A 21,083-nucleotide genomic window follows, 5' to 3' on the forward strand; every position below is an offset into this window, starting at 1 on the left:
TTTGGTTGACCATGCATAGATTCCCATTTCAAAATAATTAAATCTCAAGGCTGGTGGGGTGGGTTGACTCCTCTGGAGCATCTCATAATGTTTGCTGACAAATTCCCGCACTGGCAAATACCACAGCCAATCACATTTTGCTCTGTTTCGTCCCATTTTTTAATTTATTGTCGTTGTCGTCATTATTGCATCTGCTTGATATGGACCAAAGCTGTGTATAGAAGTTACATTTTCTCCTGTAAAAGTTATTTCCATCCAGTTTTGGCAACTTGTCCCAGTCTTGCCTTCACATCTTGATAATTGAACATGCTACATAAGATTGTGGAGGATAGAAAGTTCGCCAACGCTGGCCCAGTAGGGACCTCTAACCCTTCAGGTCATCTCCAGAACTGATACAGGCATGTCGTACGGTTTTGCAAGAAACCAGAAATGGTTTTGTTTTCACCTTTCAACATAGGAGAACCTCAAAACGTCACATGAATGTCAAGCGAGGGGAGACAGGAGGTCCAAATCTTATTGGTCCTTTTCAGGAGTGGCACACGTGCTGAGATCTCCCGATGGATTGCTTTCAAGACCCTAAAAGCCATCTAGAAGGACAATGTTTCTCCTAGGCTCCAAAATGTGGGGTATCTCCCATGGTCAACGAAGGACCAAAAAGAAAAGGTAGAATTGGAAAAGGGATGCAGGAAGAAAGGAATCAGCCCTTCTTCCATCACCACCCAAATGGTCCAGAACACAGGTCCAAAACTGTGTGTTTTGGTATTTGGGAAAGATGACAAGAAGACGTTGTATGACGGACAGTCAGAGAGGCCGGTCTGTGCAAGAATTGTGGGTGTGAGTATAAAGGACAGTATCTGGCTTCTCCTGCAATACATATTTTGAGCTTGTTAAATCAACAGCCAACCGAAGGGGATCAGGGGAAGGAGGGGATTTTGTGGGGCTTTCCAATCTTCACCTCCACTTAGAAAAACCTCCCCTGACTTGCAATACATTTTTAAAGAAAAATATTGCCTCTCCCCAACCTTTGGGACACCAGGCACCGATTCCATGGACAGCAGATTTTTTCCCCCTACGGACCAGTGTGGTTTTTGCATGCTGCCTACATCCTGCGGATGGGGCTTCGCTTGTTTGCATGTTCCGTTTTCTGGCATGCTGCGGTCCGGTGTTGGTCCATGGACCGGGGTTTTTTTTGGGGGGGGAGGGGCTGAACTAGAGGGCAAACATTGCATTGGATCAATGAAGAGAACCGCTATGAGACTGGGAGAGGAGACAGAGCTAAAAATATGGAGGCCCTTGTAATTTGCACGGAAGGCAGACACGACAAAGCCAATGGATAACGTCCTACCGGTTGCAAAGCCACAATGTCTGCCTCCCTTAAGTGCTCAGCTTGAATCTTTTCCCAGATTTTCTGGACAGAGCCACAAAGGCAACCCGAGAACAAGCGAGGAACAGAGACAAAAAGATGGCAGGACAACCTGGTTGTGAAATTTGAGTAGTTGGAGATGGAGTAGTTGGGGTACTGAGTAGTTGGAGTGGTGAGTAGCTGGGGTACTGAGTAGTTGGAGATGGAGTAGTTGGGGTACTGAGTAGTTGGGGTACTGAGTAGTTGGAGTACTGAGTAGTTGGGATACTGAATAGTTGGGGTACTGAGTAGTTGGAGATGGAGTAGTTGGGGTACTGAGTAGTTGGAGTACTGAGTGGTTGGGATACAGAATAGTTGGGGAACTGAGTAGTTGGGGTACTGAGTAGTTGAAGTACTGTGTAGTTGGGGTACTGACTAGTTGGAGTACTGAGTAGTTGGGATACTGAGTAGTTGGGGAACTGAGTAGTTGGAGATGGAGTAGTTGGGGTACTGAGTAGTTGGGGAACTGAGTAGTTGAAGTACTGTGTAGTTGGGGTACTGAGTAGTTGGAGTACTGAGTAGTTGGGATACTGAATAGTTGGGGTACTGAGTAGTTGGAGTACTGAGTGGTTGGGATACTGAATAGTTGGGGAACTGAGTAGTTGGGGTACTGAGTAGTTGAAGTACTGTGTAGTTGGGGTACTGAGTAGTTGGAGTACTGAGTAGTTGGGATACTGAATAGTTGGGGAACTGAGTAGTTGGAGACGGAGTAGTTGGGGTACTGAGTAGTTGGAGTACTGAGTAGTTGGGATACTGAATAGTTGGGGAACTGAGTAGTTGGAGATGGAGTAGTTGGGGTACTGAGTAGTTGGAGTACTGTGTAGTTGGGGTACTGAGTAGTTGAAGTACTGTGTAGTTGTGGTACTGAGTAGATGGAGTACTGTGTAGTTGGGGTATTGAGCTTTGAACCCATGGGAATGGCCAAGAATTATAGACGCATGTAGAAAAAAGAAGAGAAGAGCAGAAAGCTCGCATGGGTTGCTCGCTCACAAAGCTCCTAATCGTTTCTCCGGGGAGCGAATCCCGGAATCAATGTTGCAAATCCTGCCAGCGGTGGAGGAAAGCCCCCTGTATCCTCCATGGTTTGAAGTCAAGCTAGTCAAAAGCGACTTGGGAAGGTGGAAGGAACCACCCCAAACACGGCTGCCTCAACAGTCAGCGGACACAAGACACGGACAGACAGGTGGAGGAGAAGGCAGGCAGTGCTTGCTAGCTGGCCATGACGAAATGGAGGCAGGAGGAACGTCGGGTGGGGGGGGAGGGCCCCCCAGAACACCCCCATCTCTTCAGTCCTTCAGGTTGGCTTCCGAGACCCCCTGGGCTGTCAGTTCAGCCAGGACATTGTCCAGATAGTTTGGGTCAGGATAGCCATGGCCGGTGAGGTTGGAGCCAAATTCGGTCTTGTGGTGGATCTCGTTCCACACCACAGTGTCCGATTCGCCCGTCGTGTTCGAGGTCCCGATGGTGAAGATGAGCCGGCGTTCCCAAGCCACAATGAGGAGTTTCAAAATCTGGAGGAAGAAAAAGCAATCTAACTATCTATATATAAATGCCAAATACCCCTTTACACATCATCACGATATCATCAGAAACGTAACGTCTACAAACTTGAAACTTGGCAACGTATGTTCCTCCTGGCTTCTAGGTGTTCATTAAGAAAGGATTTTTTAAAATGACCACCGGATCATTAGTTATTTCTTATATTATTGTTATTATTAACACGCTCTGATGCTTAGACGTTCTACTCTCCCCTCCCCACCTGAAAAGAACTCTGTTCCAACTGCCAGTGGCCTTATAATTAAGATGCTCTGATACTAAGGAGTTACACATTCTACATACATTTTCAAGCTTCAACTGTCAATTTATTAATCTGATATCATTCCTGGGATCTGTTGGAGTCCCTCTCTCAATTTAGGAGTCCCAGCCCCAAGGATTCCTACCACCGCAATGACTACTTTGTCTTCCCATAATCTCTCCAGTTCCTTCTTCAGGCCCTGCTACTTCATCTTTTTCCTGATCTTGCTCTCATTTGGCACTTCTATAACTATTACCACCAATGCCTTCTGGTCCTTCTATTGATTTGTTAGCATCTACCTGGATCAACATTGTCTTATGGTCCTTCTACTACCACAACCTCTGATTGATTGGCTACTACCTGTCTGTCTGTCTGTCTGTCAGTCTCACAGGTGGTAGCCAATCAACACCCTGGTGGTAGACAAGGACCAGAAGACAATGATGGTGATAGATATAGTGGTGCCAACTGAGGGCAACATAAGCAAGAAAGAGAATGTTAAGTACTATATAGGTTGTTATCAATATTTAGATTAGATTAGATTAGATTCCAGATACACTCGTTCACAGTTCAGCAGAGTCTCTTGCTGAGGCCTGGAACAAGGCTGCAGTGGGGGCTCTTGACCGGATTGCGCCGTTGTGACCTCTCCGCGGCACTAGACCCCGTAGAGCTCCATGGTTCAACGAGGAGCTCCGGGAATTGAAACGCCAGAAGAGACGTCTGGAGAAGCGATGGAGGAAGAGTAAGTCTGAATCTGATCGAACACTTGTAAGAGCTCATATTAAGACTTACAAAGTGGCGCTCAAGGCGGCAAGATGCGCGTATCATGCCGCTTTGATTGCATCAGCGGAATCCCGCCCGGCCACTCTGTTTAGGGTAACCCGCTCCCTTCTTAATCAGAGGGGAGTTGGGGAGCCCTTGCAGAGTAGTGCTGAGGATTTTAACATGTTTTTCGCTGATAAAATTGCTCGGATCCGGGCGAACCTCGACTCCAATTGTAAAACAGAGTCGACTGACAACGAGTCAGTCGAGGTGACTGGGGCTAAACGTCTTTGTCCATCTGTCTGGGTGGAGTTTGACTTGGTGACACCTGATGAAATGGACAAGGCCATTGGATATGAGTTGTCTGTATACATTAACCCTTTAGCATTGTTACTAAAGTTAGTCAAGTTAATCATTTGTACTTATATGGATAAGAAATTTGCTATAAAAAAATAAAGGCAAGTCCGAGGGAAGCAGAGCTTCTGAACACGGGGGCTGCTCAGCTCAGAGAGATTTCTTCCTAATTCGGACAAGCTTTGCTGAAGAAATCATGTCTCTGTGCCTATGATTCCTAGAGTACCAGGGCATATATACGAATACCATCAACACAAAACAGAAACAATGATATCGAGAAAGCAAGGAATGGTGACTCCTGAAGTTTGTCCTACTTGAAGCCCACTAATGTCCGGGAAAGGTTTACCTTTCTGCCTTTCCCATTGTCCGGAAGATAACAGTGACGTGGGAATCCTCGTGCGCTGAACTTTTTCCCAGGGTTCGGATGCTCTATGCCCTGCTTAAGCAAAAATAAACAAATAAATAAACCCAGAGTTGGGAGAGGCAAACAAAACATGTCCACGCACGAATCCCAGCGACCAGTTAGGTCCCACAGAGTTGGCCTTCTCCGGGTCCCGTCGACTAAACAATGTCATCTGGCAGGACCCAGGGGAAGAGCCTTCTTTGTGGTGGCCCCGATTCTCTGGAACCAACTCCCCCCAGATATCAGAGTCGTTATTATTATTGCTATTATTAGGCTGCGTGGAGGAACAATTCGAATCCCAGCGACCGATTAGATTCCACAAAGTGGGCCTTCTCCGGGTCCTGTCAACTAAACAATGTCAGTTGGTGGGCCCCAGGGGAAGAGTCTTCTCTGTGGCGGCCCCGACTCTCTGGAACCAACTCCCCCCAGATATCAGAGTTGCCCCTACCCTCCTTGCCTTTCGTAAACTCCTTAAAACCCACCTCTGCCGTCAGGCATGGGGGAATTGAAATTTTCCCTAGGCTTATAGAATTTATACATGGTATGCGTGTATGTATGAGTGGTTTTTTTAAATTGCGTTTTTTTAGATTATTTTTAATATTAGATTTGTTTACATTGTCTTTTTTATTGTTGTTAGCCGCCCCGAGTCTTCGGAGAGGGGCGGCATACAAATCTAATAAATAGATAGATAGATAGATAGATAGATAGATAGATAGATAGATAGATAGATAGATAGATAAATAAATAAATAAAATAAATGTGTTATGGAAAGGGAGCCCAGATAATCCTCGACTTACAACCAGTTGAAGTTACAATGAAGTTATCATCCATTATAAATTACAGATAATCTCGCAAGAGCCGTGGTGGCACAGTGGTTAGAATCAGAGGTGGGTTCCACTTACCTTCCCTACCGGTTCACATCATGATGGAAGTGTGCAGTTTGCACACCCATCACGTCACCCAAAACACCCAGAAACCGCCCTCGGTACATGTGCAGAAGCCTTTGCACACGTGCAGTGCACTCAACCACTGCAGAGATTCACTTAGCAAATGTGTCAAGAAAGGTCATAAAACAGGACAACACTCACTTATCACAAATATTTGGACCGGGACTCACTGCTCACAGTCACTCATGCCCTCATCACCTTGAGGTTCGACTACTGTAACGCTCTCTACATGGGGCTACCTTTGAAAAGTGTTTGGAAACTTCAGATCGTGCAGAATGCAGCTGCGAGAGCAATCATGGGCTTTCCCAAAAATGCCCATGTTACACCAACACTCCACAGTCTGCATTGATTGCCGATCAGTTTCCGGTCACAATTCAAAGTGTTGGTTATGACCTATAAAGCCCTTCATGGCATCGGACCAGAATATCTCCGAGACCGCCTTCTGCTGCACGAATCCCAGCGACCGATTAGGTCCCACAGAGTGGATCTTCTCCAGGTCCCGTCAACTAAACAATGTCGGTTGGCGGGCCCCAGGGGAAGAGCCTTCTCTGTGGCGGCCCCGACTCTCTGGAACCAGCTTCCCCCAGAGATTAGGATTGCTCCAACCCTCCTTGCCTTTCGTAAACTCCTCAAAACCCACCTTTGTCGTCAGGCATGGGGGAACTGAGATATCTCCCCCCGGGCCTATACAATTTATGTATGGTATGTTTGTTTGTAGGTATGTCTGCTTAAAAATGGGGTTTTCTTAACTACTTTAAATTTTAAATTGTAAATTATTAGATTTGTTATGAATTGTTTTATTATGTTGTGAGCCGCCCCGAGTCTATGGAAAGGGGCTAATAACTAACTAACTAACTAACTAACTAACTAACTAACTAACTAACTAACTAACTAACTAAATAAATAAATAAATAAATAAATAAATAAATAAATGTTTCACAGTTCGGGCTCCATTGAGCTCGTACATCCAAGCCTACCTGTAACGCATTCTCTTTCTCACCTGGATGCTCGCAGGAATGTTGTACACGATGCGGATAGTTTTGCAATCCGGATAGCCGGGAAGAGAGTGAGGGATAATGTGGAATTCCATCTTTCCAGGAGGCTGAGTTCCTGTCTTCTCCCCATAGATGGCTTTGCAAGTAGGGCACTGGAGACTGCCATCCTGGGAGGCAGAAGAAGAAAGGAAGAAGGTGATAAGGAGCTACAGGAATTATTTACAATCTTATTTACTTTTTCAACACAGTGACTCAATTAATAAGACCAGCAAAATACTGTGGACATAATACACTCAGACTTCAGCAAGGCATTCGACAAAGTAGACCACAACCTACTTCTTGGTAAGCTAAAAACAAAGTGTGATGCATGGCATCACCACCAGATGGAGATGTAACTGGCTAAGACACCATACAATGAGTAGTCTTTAACTACATCTATATAGAGGGAATTAAGCAGTGGGGTACCACAAGGTTCCATCTTAGATCCAGCACTCTTCAATATCTTCATAAATGAGGGAATAGAATCTATCTATCTATCTATCTATCTATCTATCTATCTATCTATCTATCTATCTATCTATCTATCTATCCCCCCTATAATTAATATCTATCTATCTATCTATCTATCTATCTATCTATCTATCTATCTATCTATCTATCTATCTATCTATCTATCCCCCCTCTATAATATCTATCTATCTATCCCCCCTCTATAATATCTATCTATCTATCTATCTATCTATCTATCTATCTATCTATCTATCTATCTATCTATCTATCTATCTATCCCCCCTCTATAATATCTATCTATCCCCCCTCTATAATATCTATCTATCCCCCCTCTATAATATCTATCTATCTATCTATCTATCTATCTATCTATCTATCTATCTATCTATCTATCTATCTCCCCCTATAATATCTATCTATCTATCTATCTATCTATCTATCTATCTATCTATCTATCTATCTATCTATCCATCCATCTATCTATCTATCCCCCCTATAATATCTATCTATCTATCTATCTATCTATCTATCTATCTATCTATCTATCTATCTATCTATCTATCCCCCCTATAATATCTATCTATCTATCTATCTATCTATCTATCTATCTATCTATCTATCTATCTATCTATCTATCTATCTATCTATCATCTATCTATCTATCCCCCCTATAATATCTATCTATCTATCTATCTATCTATCTATCTATCTATCTATCTATCTATCTATCTATCTATCTATCTATCTAGCTATCTATTTATCTATCTAATTTATATACTGGCCACCTCACTGTTTGGGGTGACTCTGTATATTTCTTTATATATTTATATTTCTTTCTCTTTCCAAGTTCTCTACATTCTAACACAATTTGGGCTCAACTCTATTTTCCATGGGGGGGGGGAATTGAGACTCTCTGCCCCCCAAACCAATAATGTCCTATCCCCCAACCCCGATTCCCGCAGCCGCCCATTGGAATCCGGACTCACCTTATTGCCATTGTTGTACATGGCAACGAGGCAAAGGAGGTGGTACAGGTGACCACATTTCCCCAGTTTTCCTACCAGCTCGGGGTTTGGCACCCTTGTGCCGGAGGATACCCTCGTAACCCGACGAGGACACCAGTCTCTCCATGCAGATGGTACAGTCCTGTTGTAGGGGGAGGAAACAAAATAGAGGGTGTCAGCAGTAACCAGGTGTGGGTTCCTTTTCACTTCTGTACATGCTCAAAGGGACAATTAGAAAGCCTAGAACTACGACGCCTAAAACACGATCTGAGCATTGCCCACAAAGCATATGCTGCAACGTCTTACCAGTCAATGACTACTTCAGCTTCAACCGCAACAACACAAGAGCACGCAACAGATTCAAACTTAATACGAACCGCTCCAAACTTGACTGTAAAAAATATGATTTCAACAATCGAGTTATCGAAGCTTGGAACTCATTACCAGACTCAATTGTGTCAACCCCTAACCCCCAACACTTCTCCCTTAGACTCTCCACGATTGACCTCTCCAGGTTCCTAAGAGGCCAGTAAGGGGCGTACATAAGTGCACTGGTGTGCCTTTCGTCCCCTGTCCAATTGTCTTTCCTTTCTCTCACTTATCATATATATTTTCTTTCTTTCATACATCCTCTCCTCTAAGTTCACTTTCACCCTCTTTTTATATTATCACATGTCTATTTTCTTCCTATGTATTTATGTATTGGACAAATGAATAAATAAATAAAATAAATAAATAAAATAAATAAATTTTACAGCGGCGCATGTTCAGAGAGCAAAAAAATTGCAGGGGGTGGTGGATTTTTTTCTTCTTATTCACAGGTTTGTTTGTTTGATTGTTGATTGATTGATTGATTGATTGATTGATTGATTGATTGATTGATTGATTGATTGTTAGAGTTGAAAGGGACCATGCAGGTCATCAAGTCCAACCCCCTGCCTGAGCAGGAATCCTAAAGCACCCCAGCCAAATGGCAGTCCAATCTCCTCTTGAAAGTGTCCAGAGTTGGGGAGTTCACAACCTCCGCAGGCAGGTCGTTCCACTGGTTGATCGCTCTGACCGTCAGGAAGTTCTTCCTTACTTCTAGGTTCTCTCCTTGGTCAGCTTCCAGCCGTTGTTCCTCATCTGGTCCTCTGGTGCTCTGGAGAATAGAGTGGCCCCCTCCTCTCTGTGGCAACCCCTCCTATACCTATATACAGCTATCATGTCCCCTCTGGCCCTCCTTTTCTCTAGGCTATCCATGCCCAGTTCCCGCAATCTCTCTTCGTAAGTCTTGGTTTCAAGCCCCCTAATCATTTTGGTTGCTCTTTTCTGCACCTTCTCCAGAGTTTCAATGTCTCTTTTGTGCAGAAGCTGAGTTTCTGGCTTTGTGCGTGCATCACAATCTTGTTTTCGGCTTTTTTTGGGGGGGGGGGAATTTTTGGCACTGCGCATTCAGGAGGAAGCGAGCCAATGGCGGAGTAAGTTAGAACCCACCCCTGTTGGGAACACATATTCGCAGGTGCCTTTCAATGACTCAGAAATCCTGAAATGGATCACCAACTATTTCACGATCATAACTGCACCGCCTCGGCGCAAATCTAAGCACTTTTCTGTCCCTGGGAATTACACACCCGAGGTCACACGTCTAGCGCTCTTCGCTCCAAGTCATTGGCTTCTATTTTTAATCCTTATTTCATCTCAAACCTCCTCTTCTTTTAAACACCTCGAGACTCCAGGATCTATCCACCTTTTACTCTGCAACAGCTTTGCAAAGTAAGCTGGAACATAGATCGCAGAATAGAAACATAGAAACATAGAAGACTGAGGGCAGAAAAAGACTTCACGGTCCATCTAGTCTGCCCTTATACTATTTCCTGTATTTTATCTTACAATGGATATATGTTTATCCCAGGCATGTTTAAATTCAGTTACTGTGGATTTACCAACCACGTCTGCTGGAAGTTTGTTCCAAGGATCTACTACTCTTTCAGTAAAATAATATTTTCTCACGTTGCCTTTGATCTTTCCCCCAACTAATTTCAGATTGTGTCCCCTTGTTCTTGTGTTCACTTTCCTATTAAAAACACTTCCCTCCTGGACCTTATTTAATCCTTTAACGTATTTAAATGTTTCGATCATGTCCCCCCTTTTCCTTCTGTCCTCCAGACTATACAGATTGAGTTCATGAAGTCTTTCCTGATACGTTTTATGCTTAAGACCTTCCACCATTCTTGTAGCCCGTCTTTGGACCCGTTCAATTTTGTCAATATCTTTTTGTAGGTGAGGTCTCCAGAACTGAACACAGTATTCCAAATGTGGTCTAATTGGATGGGATCTTGGAGGTCTTCCAGTTCAACCCCTGCTCAAGCAGGAGACCCTACAACAGTGATTCTCAACCTTGGAAACTGTAAGACATGTGGACTTCAATTCCCAGAATTCCTCAGCCAGTGTAGGTGGATTTCAGTTCCCAGAGTTCCCCAGCAGGGATTGGTGGATTTCAAAGCTGCTACCTTCCCACCAAAGTGGTCCCTATTTTTCGACTTGCTTTCGAACCACTCGGTTGGCAGAGTCTGTACAGTGGTACCTCTACTTATGAACTTAATTTGTTCCGTGATCAGGTTCTTAAGTAGAAAAGTTTGTAAGAAGAAGCAACTTTTCCCCAAAGGAATCAATGTAAAAGCAAATAATGCATGCGATTGGGGAAACCACAGGGAGGGTGGAGGCCCTGTTTCCTTTCAGGAGATTCCGAGAGAGGCCCCACAGAGGCTTCTCCCTGCTTTTTCCGGCCCTGTTTCCTCCCAGGAGATTCCTAGAGAGGCCCCACGGAGGTTTCTCCCTGCCTTTTCCGGTTACAGTTTCTGAGGCTCGGGTTTGTAAGTGGAAAATGGTTCTTGAGAAGAGGCAAAAAAATCTTGAACACTTGGTTCTCATCTAGAAACGTTCGTAAGTAGAGGCGTTCTTAGGTAGAGGTACCATTGTACTAGTTGTTGGGGGAGAGTTTTTGCGCTCACGGATGGTAACCCCACCAGCTAGCCACAATTCACCACTATACCTAATTTACTTGCATTGTAATATTACTTCCAAAAATACATTGATTTCTGACACTAGTCTCCCTTTATTATAATAATAGTAATAACATTTTATTTACAGTCAAAGACCATCAATATAATATTAATAATAATTAAAAGGAAAAAGAACAGGAAGCAATACTTTTGGCTGAGCAACTAAGATTGACCCATTGTAACTATACAAGAGATGTACATATCTCTTCTCGCTATGAAGGCACACATTTGCGACCAATCCCCGCTGCTTCTGTATCTCCTTTTATTTCTTTTGTCGGTAAGTATAAATTTAACCCCAAAATACAGTATTTTGTCCTGAATGTGACTGCCTGCGAAGGCTCCTGGATCGGGGTTGAGGGGCAAAAGGAAAGCAGTATGATCCATCCCACATTTGAGTAGACCAGAAAAAAACACTCTAGCAACGGAGCAGCTGTAAATTCAGAAGGCAAGCTGTTCTCAACGTCAGGAAATACTAGCTTGAGAAGGAGGAACCAATCCACTCCTGTCTGGGTATTTTACACTTTTTTGTCACACTGGCGTGTCAGAAAGTGGATGACTTACCTCATCAGGAGGGTTCTTCACTTTCTGCATGTAACGACGTACCACATCCTCAGGGTTTCTGCCTGGAGAGAAGAGAAGGGTAAATGCTGACTCTTTAAAAAAAAAAAAAATTATCAACACTCCGTGGCTTGCATTGGCTGCCGATCAGTTTCCGGTCACAATTCAAAGTGTTGGTTATGACCTTTAAAGCCTTACATGGCAATGGACCAGCACGAATCCCAGCAACCGATAAGGTCCCATAGAGTTGGCCTTCTCCGGGTCCCGTCGACTAAACAATGTCGTTTGGCGGGCCCCAGGGGAAGAGCCTTCTCTGTGGCGGCCCCGGCCCTCTGGAACCAACTCCCCCCAGAGATTAGAACTGCCCCCACCCTCCCTGTCTTTCGTAAACTACTCAAGACTCATTTATACCGCCAGGCATGGGGGAATTGAGATAGCTTTTTCCCCTAGGCCATTACAAGTTATGCATGGTATGTTTGTGTGTATGTTTGGTTTTATAATAGGGGTTTTTAGTTGTTTTTATTATTGGATTGTACATGTTGTGTTTATTATTGTTGTTAGCCGCCCCGAGTCTGCGGAGAGGGGCGGCATACAAATCCAATAAATTATTATTATTATTAATTATTATTTATTTTAATAATGAACAGACAAAACAAAACATACAGACAAACTTTCAGATATTAAAAAACACACAAAATGAATTAGCTTAATACTTTACAATTCTGTTTCCATTGACTCTTTCTTTTTCTTAAAAGTTAGTTCAATTCTTTTTTTCCTTTTTTATCCAACTATATAATTTTCCCCAAACTGTGTAGTGGTCTTTATTTTGTTGATTCTATAATTTGCATGCTAATTTGCTTAATTTAGCACAATCTAGCATTTTCCTGATCACCATTTCTTCATTTGATATATTTTCCTTTTTCCAAGTTTGGGTCTGGTTTTAGGCTAATTCAGATAATAATTGGAATAAATGATTGCTCAAGGCGTATCTTTGTAAAAACACAACATCTTCTTTATTTCTCCTCTTTCTCCCATTCATACATCAGTTTTGTGCTTTCTTTTCTCATCTCTATCTTTAGTAGTTAAGTAAATTATCTTTGTAGTAACATAAAAACATTCCATAAGTCATTCTAAAATTTATAGGCTAATTAGTGCAATCCAAGGGTCATAAAAGTAGGTAATAAATCACACATGTGTTAGCTTACGCTCCGGAGCTTGTCGTGGACACGTCTATTTTGGGACGGCAAGATTGAACGGAATCAGCTTCTTCTTCCGTTCACATCCGGATGTGAGGTAACGGATTAACTAGTTCCTCACCTTCTAATATCTCTTCCCTGAAACTTGTTCTAACCTCCCCTGAGAATGTCTGAAGTAAGGGTTAATCCACCTCCAGTCCTCCTCACTCGATCCTGAATGCATCTCTATGTCAATTGCCTCTCCCTCCTCCTCCTCTTCACTAACATTCCTTTCTATCTGTAAATCAGGCCCATCTGCCAATTCAAAATCACTCTCCACTTCGGAATCTGCCCGTCTGCCTGTGCATACTCCCGTCTCTGGCTGAACAGGAGTATACACAACACAGACTACCTTTGGGACCGTCTTCTGCCTCATGCATCCCAGCTACTAAGTTTAAGTTTAAGTTTAAGTTTAAGTTTAAGTTTAAGTTTAAGTTTAAGTTTAATCAGATTTGTATGCCGCCCCTCTCCGCAGACTCGGGGCGGCTCACAGCAACAGCAATACAAGACAAATCCAATATTAAATTAATTTTAAGAACACCACAAGTTAAAAACCAATCATACACACTAGCATACCATACACAAATTTTATAAGCCTAGGGGGAAGGAACATGTCAATTCCCCCATGCCTGACGACAGAGGTGGGTTTTAAGGAGCTTACGAAAGGCTAGGAGGGTGGGGGCAACTCTGATATCTGGGGGGAGTTGATTCCAAAGGGTCGGGGCCGCCACAGAGAAGGCTCTTCCCCTGGGTCCCGCCAAACGACATTGTTTAGTTGACGGGACCCGGAGAAGGCCAACTCTGTGGGACCTAATTGGTCGCTGGGATTCGTGCGGCAGAAGGCGGTCCCGGAGATACTAGTTAGGTCCCCAGAATCGGCCTTCCCCAGGTCCCGTCGTCCAGACAATGTTGGCTGGCGGGGCCTTGCCAGTCACCTTGCCTGCTCAAGAGGCAGCGCGCCTGGTATGCGACCCCACATTTTAATCCCTCAGAGACCCGGGGGGAAGACAGCTTACTCTTCTTCAAATGTTTCTTCTTGGTTTTACGGCAAATGCCGGTGATGCCTGGCACTGCCTTCATGTCGCTCTTGTTGACCGGCGGAGGGTGCAAGATGGGTTTCGGAGCTCGTGTCAGGCAGACAGGCAAACCTGCCGCACACATCAAAATGCCAGTCATTCCTGGAAGAGAGAAAGGAAGCAAGTCTTACAAAATGAATTCCGTATGTTCTGATTTAACAGACCTTTGGATTTAACAGACTTTTGGATTTAATGGACTTTTGGATTTAACAGACCTTTAGATTTAACTGACTTTTAGATTTTACATACTTTTGGATTTAACAGACCTTTGGATTTAATGGACTTTTGGATTTAACTGACCTTTAGATTTAACTGACTTTTGGATTTTACATATTTTTGGATTTAACAGACCTTTGGATTTAACGGACTTTTGGATTTAACTGACCTTTAGATTTAACTGACTTTTAGATTTTACATACTTTTGGATTTAACAGATTTGGATTTAATGGACTTTTGGATTTAACTGACCTTTAGATTTAACTGACTTTTAGATTTTACATACTTTTGGATTTAACAGACCTTTGGATTTAATGGACTTTTGGATTTAACTGACCTTTAGATTTAACTGACTTTTAGATTTTACATACTTTTGGATTTAACAGACCTTTGGATTTAACGGACTTTTGGATTTAACTGACCTTTAGATTTAACTGACCTTTAGATTTTACATATTTTTGGATTTAACAGACCTTTGGATTTAACGGACTTTTGGATTTAACTGACCTTTAGATTTAACTGACTTTTAGATTTTACATACTTTTGGATTTAACTGACTTTTAGATTTTACATATTTTTGGATTTAACAGACCTTTGGATTTAACGGACTTTTGGATTTAACTGACCTTTAGATTTAACTGACTTTTAGATTTTACATACTTTTGGATTTAACTGACTTTTAGATTTTACATACTTTTGGATTTAACAGACTTGGATTTAATTGACTTTTTTATTTAATGGACTTTAGGATTTAACGAACCTTTGGATTTAATCGACTTTTTTATTTAACGGACTTTTGGATTTAACAGACTTTTGGATTAACAGGCATGACGTCCTCTCAAACAGTCTGATAAATCAAGGTTTTCACTGTTCCTTAAGGGAGCACCTTTTCTGACTAACATTTTAATAAAAAGGCATCATTTCATTTATTGCTCTTACCTGCCAAGGCAGGGTGGACTGGACCAGTTCCATTCAGATTCTTCACCGGGAGAGCAGGAACCCTGGAAGAGAAAGATAGAGGAGATTTGAACAAGATTCCCTTGACGGGACATATGCTTTTGGAACATCCCAAAAGAGTATTATTTTACATTCAAAATCCTCCCTTGCAGCAGCAACTACAACAGAGTTGGAAGGGACCTTGGAGGTCTTCTAGTCCAACCCCCTGCTTAGGCAGGAAACCCTACACTTCTTCAGACAGATGGTTACCCAACATCTTCTTAAAAACTTCCAGTGTTAGAGCATTCGCAACTTCTGGAGGCAAGCTGTTCCACTGATTAATTGTTCTGACTATCAGGAAATTTTCTCTCCCTTCCTTCCTTCCTTCCTTCCTTCCTCCCTTCTCCTCCTCCTCCTTCTCTCTCTCTCTCTTTCTCACTCATTCTCTCTCTCTCTCCCCCTCTCATTCTCTCTTTTTCTCTCATTCTCTCTCTATCTCTTTTTCTCTCATTCTCTCTCTATCTCTCATTCTCTCTCTCTCCCCCTCTCTCATTCTCTCTTTTTCTCTCATTCTCTCTCTCTCATTCTCTCTCTCTCTCATTCTCTCTCTCTCATTCTCTCTCTCTCATTCTCTCTCTCTCATTCTCTCTCTCTCATTCTCTCTCTCTCTCATTCTCTCTCTCTCTTTCTCTCTCTCTCTCTCAATCTCTCTCTCATTCTCTCTCTCTCATTCTCTCTTTTTCTCTCATTCTCTCTCTCTCTTTCTCTCTCAATCTCTCTCTTTCTCTCATTCTCTCTCTCATTCTCTTTTTCTCTCATTCTCTCTCTCTCTTTCTCTCTCTCAATCTCTCTCTCATTCTCTCTCTCTCATTCTCTCTCATTTTCTCTCATTCCTCTCTCTCTCTCTCTCTCATTCTCTCTCTCTCTCTTTCTCTCTCTCTCAATCTCTCTCTCATTCTCTCTCTCTCTCTCATTCTTTCTCTCTCTCTCTCACACACACACACACAAAACCACATGTTCTTCCCCTTGAACTCCTTTTTGCTGACTCCCACAGTCAACTCGTGTGCCCGCCGCAGTAAATCCCAGAGAGCAATTTAGCCATTGGCTCATCTTACCTAGTTGTTGACATAGCAAATCCTGCCAGGAGGAATAAAATCGTTGTGTAACATTCACAATCGCAACAGCCAAAAGAAAAGAAGCAAAAAACAGCCGCCCAAACAACACTAGAAGGAAGTGGATGCAAAGTGTAGCGAGAGAGAACAGTGGTTGGCAAAAGGAACTGCCTCTAAAAATGTCCCCCAGTTTCATTTTTACTAACAAATAAATATAAATAGCCCTTTCTAGTATGCCAACTTAACCCCCCCCACCTATCTGTTGTAAATTGAGAAGATTTAGAATAACAGAGTTGGAAGGGACCTTGGAGGTCTTCTAGTTTAACCCCCTGTTCAAGCAATAAACCTTCTACCATTTCAGACAAATTATTTATTTTATTTATTTTTATTTATTTATTTATTTTGTCCAACACATAATACACATTGAAGAGAAAGATATGTAATAATATAAGTAAAGAAAAGAATAGAAGAAAAGATATAAAAGTATAGGTGAACATATTTGAAAGGAAGAAAAGATAAATGAGATAAGGAGAGACAATTGGACAGGGGACAGAAGGCACACTGGTGCACTTATGCACGCCCCTTACTGACCTCTAAGGAACCTGGAGAGGTCAATCGTGGATAGTCTAAGGGAAAAATGTTTGGGGTTAGGGGTTGACACTACTGAGTCAGGTAATGAGTTCCACGCTTCGACAACTCGGTTGCTGAAGTCATATTTTTTACAGTCAAGTTTGGAGCAGTTAATATTAAGTTTGAATCTGTTGCGTGCTCTTGTGTTGTTGCGATTGAAGCTGAGATAGTTATTGACAGGTAGAATGTTGCAGCATATGATCTTGTGGGCAATACTTAGATCGTGTTTTAGGTGATGTAGTTCTAAGCTTTCTAGACCTAGGATTGATAGTCTGCTTTCGTAGGGTATTCTGTTTCGAGTGGAGGAGTGAAGGGCACTTCTGGTGAAAAATTATTGTCTAGTCCATTCTTAAAAACTTCCATTGTTGGAGCATTCACAACTTCTGGAGGCAAGGTGTTCCACTGGTTAATGGAAATTCCTCCTTAGTTCCAAAACTACAAAATCATTTACAGTAAGAGCTTTTAATGATATTTAATCATGAGATGGCCATTGGCCAGGGTTTGGTCAGATGCTGGAAAATGTGTAGGGGAAGACCCAATCTGTTGTTGAAGATGATGATTTGAAGGGACGAAGGTAGCACGGTCCCTCAAAGGTCACTAAAGGTAACCCGAACGAGAAGAGGCAGTGAAACACAATTAATGGGTGAAATATGCATTTGGAAGACAATACCTTCTATCCCCTATGGATATAGACAGAAGGGAAGAGCTGTGCAAATAGTTATTGGCTGGCTGGCTAGCGATAAGTAGACAAATGGATAATGGAGAGATGATAAGTAAGGAAAGATAGCTTGATAGATGATAGGTGCTTAGGGAGATAGGTAATAGAGAAGTGATTGACAGATGAGTAAGTAAAAATAAATAATACATAGATGATGATGATGACAAAAAGACGACAGGACAGAGTGAGATAAATAATGTGTGTTTGTGTGTAAGTTATCTCTGGGGATATAGGGGTTGTGTGGAGATAGATAGGCAAGTACCGTAGATAGATAAATATAAGATGATAGATAGATAGATAGATAGATAGATAGATAGATAGATAGATAGATAGATATGGATGGATAATAAATAGATAGATAGATAGAGAGAGAGAGAGAGAGATGGATGGATGGATAATAGATAGATAATAATAATAATAATAATAATAATTATTATTATTATTATTATTTATTGGATTTGTATGCCGCCCCTCTCCGTAGACTCGGGGTGACTAACAACAATGATAAAAACAGCATGTGACAATCCAATAATAAAACAACTAAAAACCCTTATTATAAAACCAAACATAGATGATGGATGGATGGATGGATAATAGATAGATAGATAGATAGATAGATAGATAGATAGATAGATAGATAGATAGATAAATGGATGGATGGATGGATGGATAATAGATACCGATAGATAGATAGATAGATAGATAGATAGATAGATAGATAGATAGATAGATAGATAGATAGATAGATAGATAGATAGACAGACAGACAGACAGACAGACAGACAGACGATGATGGATAGGTAGGTAGGTAGGTAGATATGATATGATAAATAAGATTATATAGATAATAAATAGATGAGATAGATGATATATAAATAAAAACATGATAGATAAATACAGTATGTAGATAGACAGACAGACAGACAGACAGACGACAGACAGACAGGCACAGAGAGATAGAGTGCAGTGGATGTGACAGTTCAGGGCAATCATTTCCAATGCTACAATGGTTACCGCTATTGTTTCTATTGCTATTGTGTGGATGCTACTACTGTTGCTATCCCATTATTTATTTGTTAAATTTATTTGCTGCCCAACTTGTATCGAAACGACTCCTGGGTGGCTATTAAACCTATCGGAAGGATTTGCTGTTGATGTTTTCTTATTGCTGTTGTTACTACAGCTGTTATTGTTAACCTTATTGTTCCTATTGTTATTTTTCCCATTTCTATTGTTGCTGGGGTTATTGGTCTTACTGCACGTGTCATTATTACGGCTATGATGGCTGTTAGTCCCTATTGTTGTTTCTGGTGTTGTTAATGCTATTGGTGTTGCTGTTATTATTGGTACTGTTGTTATTAGAACAGCTGGTGAAATTCTAAGGGCTGTTACTCCACCCGACAACGGAGCTGGAAGTAGGAAACAAGTCTTGCTATTTTTAATGGCTTATTTTGATGGCTATCGTCATCGTCGCTTTAATTATTAGGTTAAACTTTTAATAACTTGCGAAATAAATGAAATGTTTAATAAATAATTAAATATTTAGCTGAACCACAAAGTAAATTATTAATAACATGAAGCCACATTCCAAAGAGAAAAGCATCTTAAAAGCCATTACAAGTTATGCATGGTATGTTTGTGTGTATGTTTGGTTTTATTATAAGGGTTTTTAGTTGTTTTATTAATTGGATTTCTACATGCTGTTTTTATCATTGTGGTTAGCCGCCCCGAGTCTGCAGAGAGGGGCGGCATACAAATCCAATAAATAAAATGAATAAATAAATCATCCCAAAAGCAATTATCATTATTATTAATACCGGTACCAATAGTAATACTAGAAACATAGAAATATAGAAGATTGACGGCAGAAAAAGACCTCATGGTCCATCTAGTCTGCCCTTATATTATTTCCTGTATTTAATCTTAGGATGGATATATGTTTATCCCACGCATGTTTCAATTCAGTGACTGTGAATTGACCAACCACGTCTGTTGGAAGTTTGTTCCAAGCATCTACTACTCTTTCAGTCAAATAATCTTTTCTCACGTTGCTTCTGATTTTCACCCCAACTAAACTCGGATTGTGCCCCCTTGTTCTTGTGTTCACTTTCCTATTAAAAACACTTCCCTCCTGGACCTTATTTAACCCTTTAACATATTTAAATGTTTCGATCATGTCTCCCCATCTCCTTTCTGTCCTCCAGACTATACAGATTGAGTTCATGAAGTCTTTTATGCTGCTAGTAATAGTCATGTAGCAATAGTAATAATTACAGATCATAATAGTTCACACATGTAAAATATCCGTAAGGATAAAGCAGGGACATTGCATAGAATATCAGAAAAAGACAAATTTAATAGGCAGATTTGCCTGTTAAAATGCGCTAAGGAACACATTTGCATTTCAACAATTACATCCAGCAGGAAGAATTGGCTTTTAGTATCTATGGCTGATAGTTGTAACTCCTCTGTGTAAACTCTAGATAGCTCTTCTCTTTGATTAAACAAGGGTTATTTAACTGGGGCACTTTTGTTTGAACTAAAAAAAGAAATCAAATATCCTCCCCTTGTTGTTGCCGCTAACAATCTAGACGATGGAGCCCAAAAGAGATTTACATTCGAAAAAAGAAACAAAGCTGGGCGTTACATTATTTATTTTTAAAATTAATTTGTTTGTGGATCATGGCTGACTCTAGAGAGACTCTGGGAGAGTTCTAGTATAGTATTACAAAACAAAGAGGGTTTTTTAAAAAAATAATGCAGTAAATAATGCAGAAGATGGGAAAATAGAAAATATATACAAAATACAAATAATTAGGAGCTGCATTCATTCTAGCCCAAAGCTAGAATGCTTGTTTTTCCACCCCCCCCCCAAATTTGATGGTGCTAAACGCAAAATTAAAATATGCTTTGCAAAATGTGTAAAAAAAACACCCCACATGAATACAGAAAGCATCTATTATATTTTTTTTAAAAACAACCGGTCAAAATTGCATACATTTGAAGTGCCAAAGTGCAATGTACTATCATAAACTTTGTCAAAATATAACTCTCAGGAAAAGAAAAAAAAACCATGCGAAGTTTTAAGCAGAAACCCCCCCCCCCATGTTATCAATTATTTGATAACTATTATCAATTATTGTAGCCCATCTTCAGACCCGTTCAATTTTATCCATCTCTTTTTGTAGGTGAAGTGTCCAGAACTGAACACAGTATTCCAAATGGGGTCTCACCAGTGCTCTATACAGCGGGATCATAATCTCTCTCTTCCTGCTTGTGATATCTCTAGCTATGCAACCAAGCCTTCTACTCGCACTGTTCACCCATTTTGAGAAATCACTACCCCTAAATCCTTCTCTTCTGAAGTTTTTGATAACACAGAACTGCTA

The 21,083-nt window shown here is 41.3% G+C and overlaps 1 protein-coding gene across 1 annotated transcript in view; it reads right to left on the bottom strand.

The window, feature by feature from the left end:
* Positions 1–143: 143 nt before the first annotated feature.
* Positions 144–21,083, bottom strand: part of DTX1 (deltex E3 ubiquitin ligase 1) — a 43,979-nt gene continuing 23,039 nt past the window's right edge. The window contains 8 exon segments of the mRNA XM_070762306.1: positions 144–2,913; positions 4,657–4,746; positions 6,661–6,822; positions 8,152–8,235; positions 8,237–8,311; positions 11,775–11,836; positions 14,023–14,184; positions 15,238–15,299. Coding sequence (XP_070618407.1) covers positions 2,689–2,913; positions 4,657–4,746; positions 6,661–6,822; positions 8,152–8,235; positions 8,237–8,311; positions 11,775–11,836; positions 14,023–14,184; positions 15,238–15,299 — 922 coding nt within the window. The 3' untranslated portion in view covers positions 144–2,688.

The sequence above is a fragment of the Erythrolamprus reginae genome, chromosome 10 (assembly GCF_031021105.1).
Source record: "Erythrolamprus reginae isolate rEryReg1 chromosome 10, rEryReg1.hap1, whole genome shotgun sequence".
Taxonomy (NCBI): Eukaryota; Metazoa; Chordata; class Lepidosauria; order Squamata; family Dipsadidae; genus Erythrolamprus; species Erythrolamprus reginae.